This window comes from Lynx rufus, unplaced genomic scaffold, assembly GCF_022079265.1.
Source record: "Lynx rufus isolate CCGP_SWC_20201006 ecotype Redwood Valley unplaced genomic scaffold, mLynRuf1.p SCAF_23, whole genome shotgun sequence".
Lineage (NCBI taxonomy): Eukaryota > Metazoa > Chordata > Mammalia > Carnivora > Felidae > Lynx > Lynx rufus.
Window position 1 is genome coordinate 9,066,448 of NW_025814838.1, and position 12,611 is coordinate 9,079,058.

The 12,611-nt window shown below is 43.5% G+C and overlaps 2 protein-coding genes across 2 annotated transcripts in view; one reads left to right on the forward strand and one right to left on the reverse strand.

Moving 5' to 3' along the window:
- The window catches only part of PDILT (protein disulfide isomerase like, testis expressed), a 34,596-nt gene extending 25,065 nt beyond the window's left edge, over positions 1-9,531 (forward strand). Inside the window, exons 7-11 of the mRNA XM_047087474.1 lie at positions 563-760; positions 3,821-3,941; positions 6,159-6,337; positions 7,748-7,837; positions 9,295-9,531. Of these exons, the coding sequence (XP_046943430.1) occupies positions 563-760; positions 3,821-3,941; positions 6,159-6,337; positions 7,748-7,837; positions 9,295-9,531 (825 nt within the window). The remainder of the gene's footprint in view (positions 1-562; positions 761-3,820; positions 3,942-6,158; positions 6,338-7,747; positions 7,838-9,294) is intronic.
- Positions 1-12,611, reverse strand: part of ACSM5 (acyl-CoA synthetase medium chain family member 5) — a 108,085-nt gene that overhangs the window by 60,305 nt on the left and 35,169 nt on the right. The gene's annotated exons all lie outside the window — the stretch shown is intronic.

A 12,611-nucleotide genomic window follows, 5' to 3' on the forward strand; every position in this document is an offset into this window, starting at 1 on the left:
AAATGCCTAGTAGGCACTCCACTAATATTTGTTTAATGATGAGTAAATGAAGTCATGAATTCCCTTGACAGAAGAATAATTTAGAACAAAAAAAGCTGACATATGAGCATTTTCTACCTCCCAGTTATTGAACTAAGCCATTGTCCTGTTTAATTCTCTCAACAACCCTATAAGGTGGGTACTCTTATAATCTCTACAAGATAAGGAAATAGAAGCACAGAGAGGGTCAGTTATGGTTTTGCCCAAGGACCTGGATGAAAGTCCAGGACCTCCTGACTTCCTGTGGTTGTGTGGATGGTACCCTGCACAAGGATGGTGAAACCGGGCAGACGGACAACATCAGCCTGTGCCCTTGGGCACAGGGCTGCCCTGCCTGATGGAAAGGGGCCCTGTTCTATCTTTCAGAGGCACTCCATAGACCCTGCTATTTGCATTCCGTTAGTGATCTCCCATGGCTCTGGAGTTTCTTTTCCTCAGTAAGGGATTCCTTAGCCAGTTTTAATCTTTAACCTTCTCATGGCCTCCAATCCTAGAGGGACACAGGTTTTATTTGATTTGGCAGATCCTTTTCATCATTGTGGATGCAGATGAACCCAGAAATGGACATATATTCAAATACTTCAGGATTACAGAGGTTAATATCCCATGTGTCCAAATCCTAAACTTAAGCTCTGACGCGAGGTACAAAATGCCTTCTGAGGAGATAACCTACGAAAATCTCAAGAAATTTGGCCGCAGCTTTCTGAATAGAAGTGCCAAGGTAAGTTTGTTGTTGGACAAACTTTACCCTGAACCTCAAAATTTCATAATTTTGCTGGCTTTGGTCATCTGAACAGGGAGGCAGAATAAAGGTCAATCTCATGGTTCAAAATGGGGAAATACCCTTATCTCTCCACCTCCAAACTTTTCAACTTTTGACTTGTCCTGACACTATGAGTCCACCATTAATTCTTTATTCTGAAAGGCATTTCCTTTGCAGATACTCTCAACTGAAATGCAGGAGCTCCCAGGGCCAACATCCTATGAAAGGAGACACTTTTCCAACTTTTGGACTCTCCTGTGAAAGATTTAAGGATAGATGGATTTTGGGGGAGAGGGGGGTGGGGATGTATTAAGCCATCAGGATTTAGCCCTAAAGGTTTTAGGGACCTCTTGTCTGGGAGGTTAGAAATGAGCCTGTTTTGCTATAAAAGGAAGGAGAAGGTACAGAAGGATCATACATAACACAACATCTCCTGCTGTTTATGTAGCACCTGTGAAGTCCTTCAGCCACCCTGCTGCATTAGGTGACCATATTTTTTATTTACCAAATGGAAACACTTTTGAGAATAATGGGGGTTGGGGGCATGCAATCTTTAAAAGTATTCTGAAACAGAATAAATTGGAACTTTCCAGGCAAACCAGAATATTTGGTCCCTTTCCCTCTGAGGGTTCCCATCACCTTCTGTCCATTCCCACACAGACACTCCTTCTCAAGTGAAAGCTGTTTTTTTTTTACTCCTATGCACATCATCATCACAGGCCAAGTAGTGAGGCTGGTGTCCTCCATGACATTTCCTCCTACCTTCAAAATGCCAGACCCCACGCATTTGGACTTTTAGATCACCTGCTCCTACCTTCCATTGCTGTCCTCTGATCATGTCCCTTTCACTCTCTGAGGACTTAAGCTCATTGCAGACTTGCTTTCCATCCCTTCTCTGCCATCACCTCCAGAAATGTCAGTATGCAAAACCCTGGTCTCTCTCTTCTCTAGTCACTGTTTGCCATTCCAGCCACCTGCTCTTGTGGCCACATTTTAGAGATGGCAGCCCCTCTGAAAACCTGATTTCAAGCTTCCCATCCCTTTAGTTCCTTTTTCTAGTATCCATATTGTTGTAAATCCTTACCCTTCTCATGGCTTCCAGTCTCCTGATCCCATGTCACAATCTCTCTACTGCCTTCATGAACTTGGATTCCATAGTTCATCGCTCTGGTGATGATTCCCTTAATTCCTTTATCCCTTTATTTCTTTATCTATCTTCTACTTCTTTACACCCTGTAGAATTTACAAGGCAAAATCACAACCCTGGTTGAACCCACTTCATGTCCCTACTGCTTCCAGGCCAATGCTAGAGAAACAGAACACCACCCTGAGGCAGGCTGGTTTCACTGAATCACAAACCTCCTGTGGGCTCTTTGAAATGTCTTGACATATCTATAGAAATTTCTCTTAGTGTGTTCATTTTCTTCATCTCTGAGTCTCTTTGTCCTCATATCCCCTTCCTTCTTCCAGTCTCAGCTGAGCACGAGACCATGTATCATTAAGACAAGGGCCCCTCATTTTCTGTCAACATATCTACAAACCTACCTGCAGCACTACCCTTTCTCTCTCTTCCCTCCAGTTGAACCTCAGGAGGTGTCTGTCTCCTTGTCAAGGGCCAATACATCCACCAAACTCTTGCAATAGAGATGAGCATGCTTCACATGACGTATGAGATGTCACATGCCTGGTCTGGCCCATTTCTAATTTCCATCTTTTTCACCATTTCCCACCTCCCATGTCCAGCCCCCACCCACTTTATGCTTCCTCAGAAAGAATCTTCAAGTCCCTTCCAGAGGCTGGGGTCGGGACGAGGGAAGTATTGTAGGAGCTGGCAAACTGGGTAAAGGCCAGACAGCTATGCATATTAAGGACTTGGTGTCCTGAGAGCAATAGAAAGGAAAATTTGCATGGTGAAAATAAAACCCCACTGGTAGAATAAAGGTGTGGAGAAGACTAGGAGATGCAGAAAGAACTCTGTGGGGCTACTGCAGTGATCTAGGTGAGAGATGAAGGCTACCTGGGTTGGGGAGCAGCAGTGCAGATGGAGAGAAGGGTGTGGATTCAAGAGACTGCAGGAAGCAATGGTTGTAGAGAAAAATATATGTTGTGAGATTTATACCACTTCCTTCAAAAAGAAGCAGAGCTAGGTTCATTCTTCAATGCATTCTCTCACAGAATATTTACTGAGGTCCTACGATGTATCAGGCTGTGCATACTCAGTGATGAAAGACAGAAAAATCCCTTGTGACATTCTGTCTAGTGTAGTAGAGACACATGAATCAAATAACCAGAAAAGAAAATAACGAGAAAAATAAGATATAAATGATAAACTTGAATAAGTGATACAAGGAAAAATATCAAATGTTATGAAAACTTACGGTAGCAGGATCTGACCTAGTTTGGGGAGAGTGAGGGAAGCCCTCCCTAGAGATCATTTTGAAGGGTAAATCTGAGTTAACTGGATAAAGAAAGAAGAGCAAGAATGGGGAGTGGGGAAGGCCCTCCAGACACAGGAATGGCATCAACAAAGGCCTGAGGTGGAAGAAAGCTAGCCCTTTGGTTAAACAGAAGACCAGTATGGTTGAAGAAAGCAAAGAAAGAATGGTAATGAGCTTGGTGAGGCTAATGGGAGCCAAAGGGTGATAAAGGTTTAACAGGTCATGTAAATTATCTTGGTTTTGATTCAGGAAGTAATTGGGAACAGATAAACTTTAGGGGGGAGGTCAGGACAAACTAGTTAAGATGTTAAAGACATGAACCCAACTCTCATCTGAGAACCTCACAAATTACATATTTGGAAGGCTAGAATTCATTCCAGCTTGAAGCCCTACCTCTTCCTTAGCCCTCTGATCTCAACTGGCCCTGAGCAATTCAGGCTGAACATGAGCATTTCAAACTCTTTCCCAAGGCTCTTGTTAAGAACAAGAGAAAACTTCCCATTGTTTCCCATTGGGGCAGGGAGCCCCAACTGCCAACCCTTTTCTGGCGACTGTCAGATCTCTCAAATTTGCTTCCTAGAAACATCAATCCAGTGAAGAGATTCCAAAATATTGGGACCAGGGGCCAGTTAAGCAACTCGTTGGGAAGAACTTCAATGTGGTGGTCTTTGACAAGGAAAGGGATGTATTTGTGATGTTCTGTAAGTATCTCTGCAGAGGCCATAGAAAGCAGTGGCCCAGACATTACTTTTTCAAGTGTTGCTCCTGAATTCTTGGGCCCCCAAAACTCAAAAATCTATCAAAACACTATGTGAAGGATGGTTTTCTAACATCCAAAGAGTTTGGATTAAGATGCTATCACCCACAGTGCAACTCTTCCTGAAAATCTAATGCTTGGAACATGTGGAATACCGTCCATATAATTCAGGTCTATGGCTTTTACAACAATAATATGCTGATGGCTAACACTGATTCAATGCTATGGTATACCAGGCCTTCTGCTGAGCCATTCTATACTTTATCTCATTTAATCCTCACGACACACTTTTGAAAGTAGCTACTACTATTGCTCTCACTTTGCATATGACTAAACAGAGTCTCAGGTGGGTGAGGAAACTTTTCCAAAGTCAGGCAGTGACTAAGTACTGAGAATAGGGATTGGAGCCTAGGCAGCCTGACCTCAGTGCCTTGGCTGGTAACTGCTGTACAGAAGAGCAGCTCTGACTTTAAGTAACTTATCAAATGGCCTGTATTTAACCTACCTGAGTTGGTGTGGCCAAACTGGAGACTCAAATCCTGTAGGAAGAGAGCTTAGCAGTGTGTGGCATATTGCAAGCACTTGATAAATAACAGCTATTATTGCTGCTATTATTGTTGTTGTAATTATTTCCAGTGCTTGCCTAAGGACTATTGCCCTTTCTCTACTCTTTCTGATTTGCATGTGAGAGTCCAAACTGGGGACTTCACTCCTACTCTAAGATACAGAGAAGGGTGATAATGAAGTTACTTCAGACATCTCTCTTATTTACTATTTACTGAGAACTTACAATGAGCCCGACATGAGTTGGCTGTTCACACACCTGCTCTTTTTTCATCCTCAAAACAAGCCTCTTAGGAAGGTCCAGTGGATTTCTCCATGATACAGATCAGGGAATTTAGTCTCAGAAAGATTAATTACCTTACCCCAAGTCACACAGTAAATTCATTGCAAGGCAAAAAATTCAAATCAAGCTCTGATGCCATTACTTCCTGAGGGCTGGAATGCAATGTGCAGACCTTTAAAAATCTCACTGAAATGGACTCTCATCCACAGGGTGAGGTGTTTAAGGTCTGCGTGGTTGAATAACCATGATCTGTTCCCTTTACGTGAGAGGGTGGGCAGCTTTTCTATACTTACCTGACACTGGAGTTATGAGAATGCTCATTTGGCTCTGGTAAAAGGCAAGAGCAGCCTCATTTTCTTGGAAGCAGGCCTCTCAGATTGGCCCCCTGGGACTGTGACCATTATGCCCCCTCCTGTTCCAACCCAGGGCCCATTGGGCTCCAGGGGAGCTGCAGGGAGAGCAGATGGTCATGGAGGCACTTGGTTTGTAAATGGAGGGATGATCATCCAAATGTAGAGTGTCAGGGCCCTGAAAGCCACCCCTCCCACAGAGCCAGAAACTTTAATGCGACCACAAAGAGCAGGGAAGGTTCAGTTTCTTTCCATGCTAGAGCTGGTCCATGATTCTCTCCAGAGGGCTAGGTGCTTGGGCCAGACTCAAAGCTTAAAGGAACTGTCCCTAAGGAAGTCCCCTTTCCAGGGGTCATTGTACTTGTTACAACTTCCTGTTCAACCTCTTAGGTACATTCTCTACCATGGGACTAAAAGGCAGTGTACTATAATAGTCACAAGTCAAAGAAGCCTGACTTCAAATCCCACTTTCTGCTTAATTACCTGGGTGACCTTGGACTGTGAGCTTAACTTCTGTTGGAAAACTCTTGTGCTCTCACTCTCTCTCTCTCTCTCTCATATTCATACACACACACACACACACACACACACACACACACACACGATTTCTGGTAGAACATGAGGAATTATCTAGCATAAATATTTTTCTTGTTTTTTTTTTTTCTCTTCAACTGGAGTGGAAAGCTATGTCAAAGGAGAAACAAAGAATAGAACAAAATGTTCCAGCATGCTTAAAGTGTTAGTGTCTGGGTGGAAGGGGACTATATCAGTTTTTTTCTAATTTATTTAATAATGACCAGGTGCTGTGATTGAAATGTAAAATAATGTAATACGGTGTTAAAAGAAAGAGTGCAATTTGCAAAGCAACAGAACCATTAGTAAAATATGGTGATGGTGTTTATGGGGGTAGTATTGACTTTCAGTTTTATTAATGTGAACTTGAGCAATGGCCCTTCTCTTTCAGATGCACCCTGGTCAGAAAAGTGTAAGGAACTCTTCCCAGTGTTGCAGGAGTTGGGCAGAAAGTATCAAAACCACTCAACAGTCACCATTGCCAAGATTGACATTATGGCAAATGACATTCAGCTGATGTACTTGGACCGGTACCCCTTCTTCAGGCTCTTCCCCACCAACTCTCAACAAGTGAGGAGCTCTTGGGACCCACATACCTGGAAATGCCATTATGTCATTATCAGAGAACCAGTTTCTCCCTATCTCCAGCTCTGCCTTCTACCCAAACAGCTTCATCCTCAGCTCAAGCCCCTATTATCCTCTCATGTTCAGGTTGAAGAGTGTTTTCCATTAGCTTCCCCACAAGTCCCAAGACTTGCTGTAATTGGGTCCAGCTTGGGTTAGCTGCTCTTCCCTTACCCAGTGTAGTCAGGCTGATGTGAGTGTCTTGATTAGTCAGGCCCAGTTTCCTCTGGTACTGGGGCTGAGCTCTACCCAGACTATATGGAATAAGGTGGGGGAATTTCTACGTGAATATTGAGGGTGGGGTGCTATGAGAAGAAGGAAGATCACATGATAGAAAAGCAGTTAATGTCTTTTACACTTCAGTATTATAATCAGCAAGCATCATCAATGTCATGGAACATACTCTCCATGCTGCTCTGCTTTGGCACCTGGAGAAGGGTGTCCATCAAAACAAAGCAAGCCAAGATTCCTGCTCCCAAGAAGAGTATGACTGAGTGTGGGAGAGAAGTCATGATGTAGGCCCACCTCTACATGCAATTGGAATTGAAGGGGACAGATTCTGGAAGGCAAATATTTCATGGAGACATGAGATTTTGAAGAATGCTGAGGATTTAAATCAGATTAGAAGAGGGATGTGAACTACACATAGGAAGTATAATATGCATGAGGATGTGGGCAGAAGGGTGGCCATAGCACTCTGAAGGAGATGCCATCCTTCTGGTACAGAAGATGCATGTGGAGGAGTGGTACAAAATGAGGCTGAGTTGAGAGGGTGGAGGTATCTTAAGTCTTTAGTTATCTGAAAGGGAGTTTAGACAACCAGTGGGCAGTAAACAGCTTCATAATCTTCTTAAAGACTAAAAAAGGAAAGGGAACTAGTGTTGACTGAGCAATGATCATGGATCAGATGCTTTGTAAAATAAGAACTATTCTTATTCTTCTTGTTATGATAATAATGTCAACTATATGTAGTACTCACTATGAGTCAGGTACTGTTTTAAGTGCTTTTCATATAGTAATTCAATAAATTCTTATAACAACATATATGGTAGGTACTGTTGTTATCTTCACATTACAGATAGAAAAACTGAGTCATAGAGAGGTTAAACAGGGTTTGAACCTTGACAGTATGCTCCGAGGTCCGTGCTCTGAAGCACTACATTATAGCCCTATGGTGGAAGAGTTTTTATTATTCTTATGTTAGAGCCATGGTAATGGAGGCTCAGAGAGGTTAAAGAACCTACTCCCTGTACTCAGGTTGTCAGGGATTTGACCCTGGACTTATCTTACATAGCAATCCCTGGATATTTTGCAAGAAGAGGATATTGTCTTGACCTTGTTCCATTTTCTTCCTAGGCTGTATTGTATAAGGGAGAACATACCCTGAAGGGCTTTTCTGACTTCCTGGAAACTCAAATCAAGACCAGGATTGAGGATGAGGATGGGGTAAGGTGAAACAGCAGTACCTGGATTATTCTGTCTCACATAGAACATCAAGAACTCAAAGGACTAGGAGAGGGTGTGCCAAGAGTCCCATAATCTTGTACTCTGGAGATCATTGACGACTCGGTGAACAACTACCCATTTTGGATGACTTTATTTCAAGGGCACTTATTACAAGGAAGTAGAAATGGCAGACTTTAGAAATGAAGGGAAAGACAAAGGCTCTGAGGTCTCCTAAGGTTGCTTCCCTGGCCTCTGTTCCTGAGTCAGTAACCAGATGTCTTGACAGGATCCAGCTCTCTGGCATTATTTTCCTAATGGATGAGATGACAATCCCCATTCTCTCTGAATCGTGTTCCTGCCTCAGTGAGGCCATCTGCAGGAAGGTGCCATCTCTATTAGTTAGGACCCTTTTGTTTGCAAATATCAGAAACACGATTTCTTTCGTTTAGGCAACAATGGGAACTTAATCCATATAACTGCTAGAACATCAGGTAGATTCAGAAGCTCAAACTCATTTTCTGTCTCCCCATCTCTGTTTTACCTTTGTTGGCCTTATTCCCAAGCAGTCACTTCCCCATGGAGGGTCAAAGATTTCCCCACAGCTCTAAACTAATATCTTCCCAGCTTAAAAAGCAAGTGCCTAGGGGTGCCTGGGTGGCTCATTTGGTTGAGCATCTGACTTTGGCTCAGGTCATGATCTCATGGTTTGTGAGTTCAAGCCCCACATCAGGCTTTGTGCTGACAACTCAGAGCCTGGAGCCTGCTTTGGATTCTGGGTCTCAGTCTCTCTCTGCCCCTTGCCCACTTGTTCTTGTTCTCTCTCTCTCTCTCTCTCTCTCTCTCTCTCTCTCTCTCTCTCTCCATCAATCAAAAGTAATCATTAAAAATTTTTTTTAAAAAAAGAAAGAAAAGGGGTGCCTGGGTAGCTCAGTCGGTTAAGCACTTGACTTCAGCTCAGGTCATGATCTCACTGCTCGCAGATTCAAGCCCCGTGTCGGGCTCTGTGCTGAAAGCTCAGAGCCTGGAGCCTGCTTCCAGTTCTGTGTCTCTCTCTGCCCCTCTCCCACTCATGCTCTGTCTCTTTCTCTCAAAAATAAATAAACATTAAAAAAAATTAAAAAAAAAAAAAAGCAAGCAGGCACCTACTTCTTAGTAGTCCTAGGAAATGTCCTGGATAGGGATTCATGATAGGCCTGGGTCACATGCCCAGCCCTGGAGTTAGAGCTGGGGCAGCCACACGTGTGGCCTTAGAGTGGAGGAAGCAGGTTCCACAAGGGCTTTCTTTCCAGAGGGGCAAAACCACAGTTGGGCTCTGGCATCTATGAGGATGCTCCAAGTGCCTCTCTCTGGGCATTTCCAGAAAAAGAAGACTTGGTAATTACAATCACAATTACCACATATGTCTTGCCTCTTTATTTCTTTATCCTACTTCTTCCCTCCCTTCTTTTCTTGAATAGCTGTTGTCTACTGAGCAAAGTAAAGTGACAGAAGAGGAGGCATTAGCCGAGGAAAAGGAAGTACCTATTATCAAGAAAGAGTTACGTGACCAGAAGTTGCCTGGGATAGAGAATGTGACAAAGCTGGAAGAGCCAGCTGGGCAAAAGGAACCAGCCAAGGAGGAGGAGGAGAAAGTGGCTAAGCCAAAGGGACCTCCAAAAGAAGAGAAGAAACCAAAAGTGAAGGAAGAACTGTAGCTTCTCCAAAGCTAAGAGCCATTTTCCATGTCCTGGCATCATTTTCTAAGTGGATCTGCTCTAAAAAAAAATGATATATCATTGCAGTGGGTGGAGGCTGGATAATTAAAAACTCCTGAAAGTCTTTGGCCCTGTTCTTTGCATTACCTCTTTTTCGTGGTTGGTGCTGCCTTAGAAAAGCTGTTTGGCCTGGAATTCAGGGTTGCAAGCGAAGCCATAACTGGAACATTTAATGAGTGTTTACAACATGCCACACAGTCATGTAATTCTCACATTACTTTCATTATCCCCATTTTACAGATGAGAGATCTGAGGCAAAGAGAGGTTAAGCAACCAGTCAGGACCACATAGCCAGAAAGCCCTTGAGATATGATCCCAGGCACTCTCACTCCAGAGACTACATTTAACCACTCTACCCACCACCTTCACTAGGTTGGAGTCCCCAGAGTTTGGCTAAAACTTACAAATGAAGTGGACTGATTTGTTTAGGCTGTATTTTAGCACAGTAAGAAAGAGATCAGCCCCAAACATGTCCCCAGTCTACTATATTTCAGTAAGTGACCCACTATCTTAAGCAGCAAGGCGCTAGGATAATCCTCAAGCCCCTTTGTTTACTACCCTAAAAGTAACTCTACCAACGCATGTGACTCCACCCACTTGCACTGATTCCATCCACTTCTGTCCACTGACACGTGCCACTTATCTCCATGTGACTCCACCCACTTCCCTCCACCTCCACCCACCATTCTCAGCCAAGGAAGTCTCTCCAATGGTGCTTCTATTGCCATTCTGTAGTTCCTTGCCCACCCCTCACCCCTATTCCATAAAGCTGCTGAAATTCTTTTAAAAAGCCATATTCTTGAAAGCTTGCAACACTACCTTGTTTTAACTCTGTAATGGCATCTTTATCCCTTTTGGAATAAGATTGGTCTGCTCACCATGTCTTCCAGGCCTAGAAATTTCTGGCCCCACAGATCTCTTCTGTTCCCCTCTCTCTCTCTGTCATTTTCTAGGCTCCAGTCATACTTCCTGTCTATTCTTGAACAGTTCAAGTGCTTTGTCTCCTTATGGCTGTTCCTTCTGCCTAAATGCACACATGATGCACTCCCATAGATCTTCATGCAGATGTCTTTTTTATCCTTCAAACCTCAGTTCAAATGCCACCACCTCAAAGAGGGCTTCCTAGATACCAACATTTGAAAGCACCTTGTTTTGCTGTGCACTAATATACTGCTTGATTCCCCCACTGTTGGGTAAGTCCCTGGAGAGCAGATATATCTATTCTCTTCCCCACTGTATTCCTAATGCCTAGAATGCTGCTTGGACACAGTAAGTGCTCAGGTAATAAATATCCATGGATCAAATAAAATTTGATTTCAGCCAGCACCCTGTCTCTGAGATACATGATTTCACTGTCATCCCAAAAGGGGCAGGTGCTGACACAGTGTTGCCTGGAGACCCAAATTAGATTCTATATTAGTTTCCTATTATTGCTCTGAAAAATTACCACAAATTTAGTGGCTCGAAAAGTACCAACTTACTCTCTTACAGCTCTGGAAGCCAGAAATCAGAAGTTAATTTCACTGAGCCAAAGTCAAGGTGTCATGAGGGTTAGTCCCCTCTGGAAGAATCCCTTGACTTGCCTTTTCTAGCTTCTGGGGGGCTGCCTGAATCCCTTAGCTCATGGGCCTGCCCAGATAACCTCATATCAAAGTCTTAAACTTAATGGTACTGCAAAGTCCCCTTTGCGATGTAAGGTAACATTCACAGATTCTGGGGACTAGGACACAGACATCTTGGGAAGTCATTATTCTGCTGACCACAGACTCATGCTGCTAATTTGTGTTAATCATTTTGGCCAAGTGGCAACAGAGCTCCTCTTGAAAAAGGGGGCATATTATTTTACCGACCAAAGTCTCTGCAAGCCATCTAGGCCTTTCTACTTGCCACCTATCATGTGAGAGAAAGGCTGTTTATACTTCTTCAGGCTCCTGAACCAGCTCCTATACCTCCTTCTCCCACCCCCAAACCTGGCGTGTCCACATCCAGACTAAGCAGGGAACAGCCTGGGGCCCTGGAATTCACCTGAGCCAGACTGCCCCAACAGGAGCAGGTGTTAGTATTCAGGACATGGTGTGAAACTCACCTGCCTCAGCCTTAAGGCTACGTGGCTGCCGGTCAAAGGAGGGGTTCATGGAGGCTGCTAGGAATAAATCACATGCAACAGAGTTCCTAACTGGCCACCAGCCAGAGAATGGATGTGCTACCTGCAAGTCCCCCACATGTATTTGGGGCCTCATGAAGTGGGGGCTCAGATTGGGATAAGCAGTTATAGGTAAGGCTGGTGGTGACCCTCTCTTGGAAAGGCCTTCCCCCTTGACTCATTTTCTACCCCCTCCCAATACACAGCACTCTCACAAAAATCCTTTGCATTCTGTTTAATCAATTTTTCAAATTTCTTCACAATTTAGCTTCATTACCTGAAAAAAGGACCCAAAACCACCTACCTTTCATTGCTAAGCATGGAATGTTTTTTATCCCCAAGGAGTGCAATGCATCACAGGAGTAAATCTGAATAAGATATGCACTTTAGTATGGATTTAACACAGGCTAGCTGGGTAATCTCAGGGAAGCAACTTAATCTTTCTGACCTACAGTCTTATTGGTAATATGTGTTGTAACAATTATTGTATGACACAATAAACATAAAAGCATTCAGTACAGTGTCTGGCCCAAGAGAGGCACTTAGTAAGTGACAGCTGTCAAGATTATTAAGATCAAGTCTCCTACCCATGCTTAAAAGTTGAGAGAAGAGCATTCCAAGAAAATGGGAACTTCTGATAAATTGAGTAAGGTTTGTTCAAAAACAAATATTTTTGACTACTCTTCCGGAAGCAAGATAAAGAAAAAAAAAGTGATTGAATTTGGCAACATGGATGTGTTTGGTGATCTTGATGAGCAAAGTCAATGGAGCTGGCAGATCAGGAAGCATATCAGTGTGAATTTGAGTGGAAAGTGTGCAGATAAATCTTTTGTGAAGTTTGGCTATGAAAGGTTGGAAAATAGGATGGTGGCTGGAG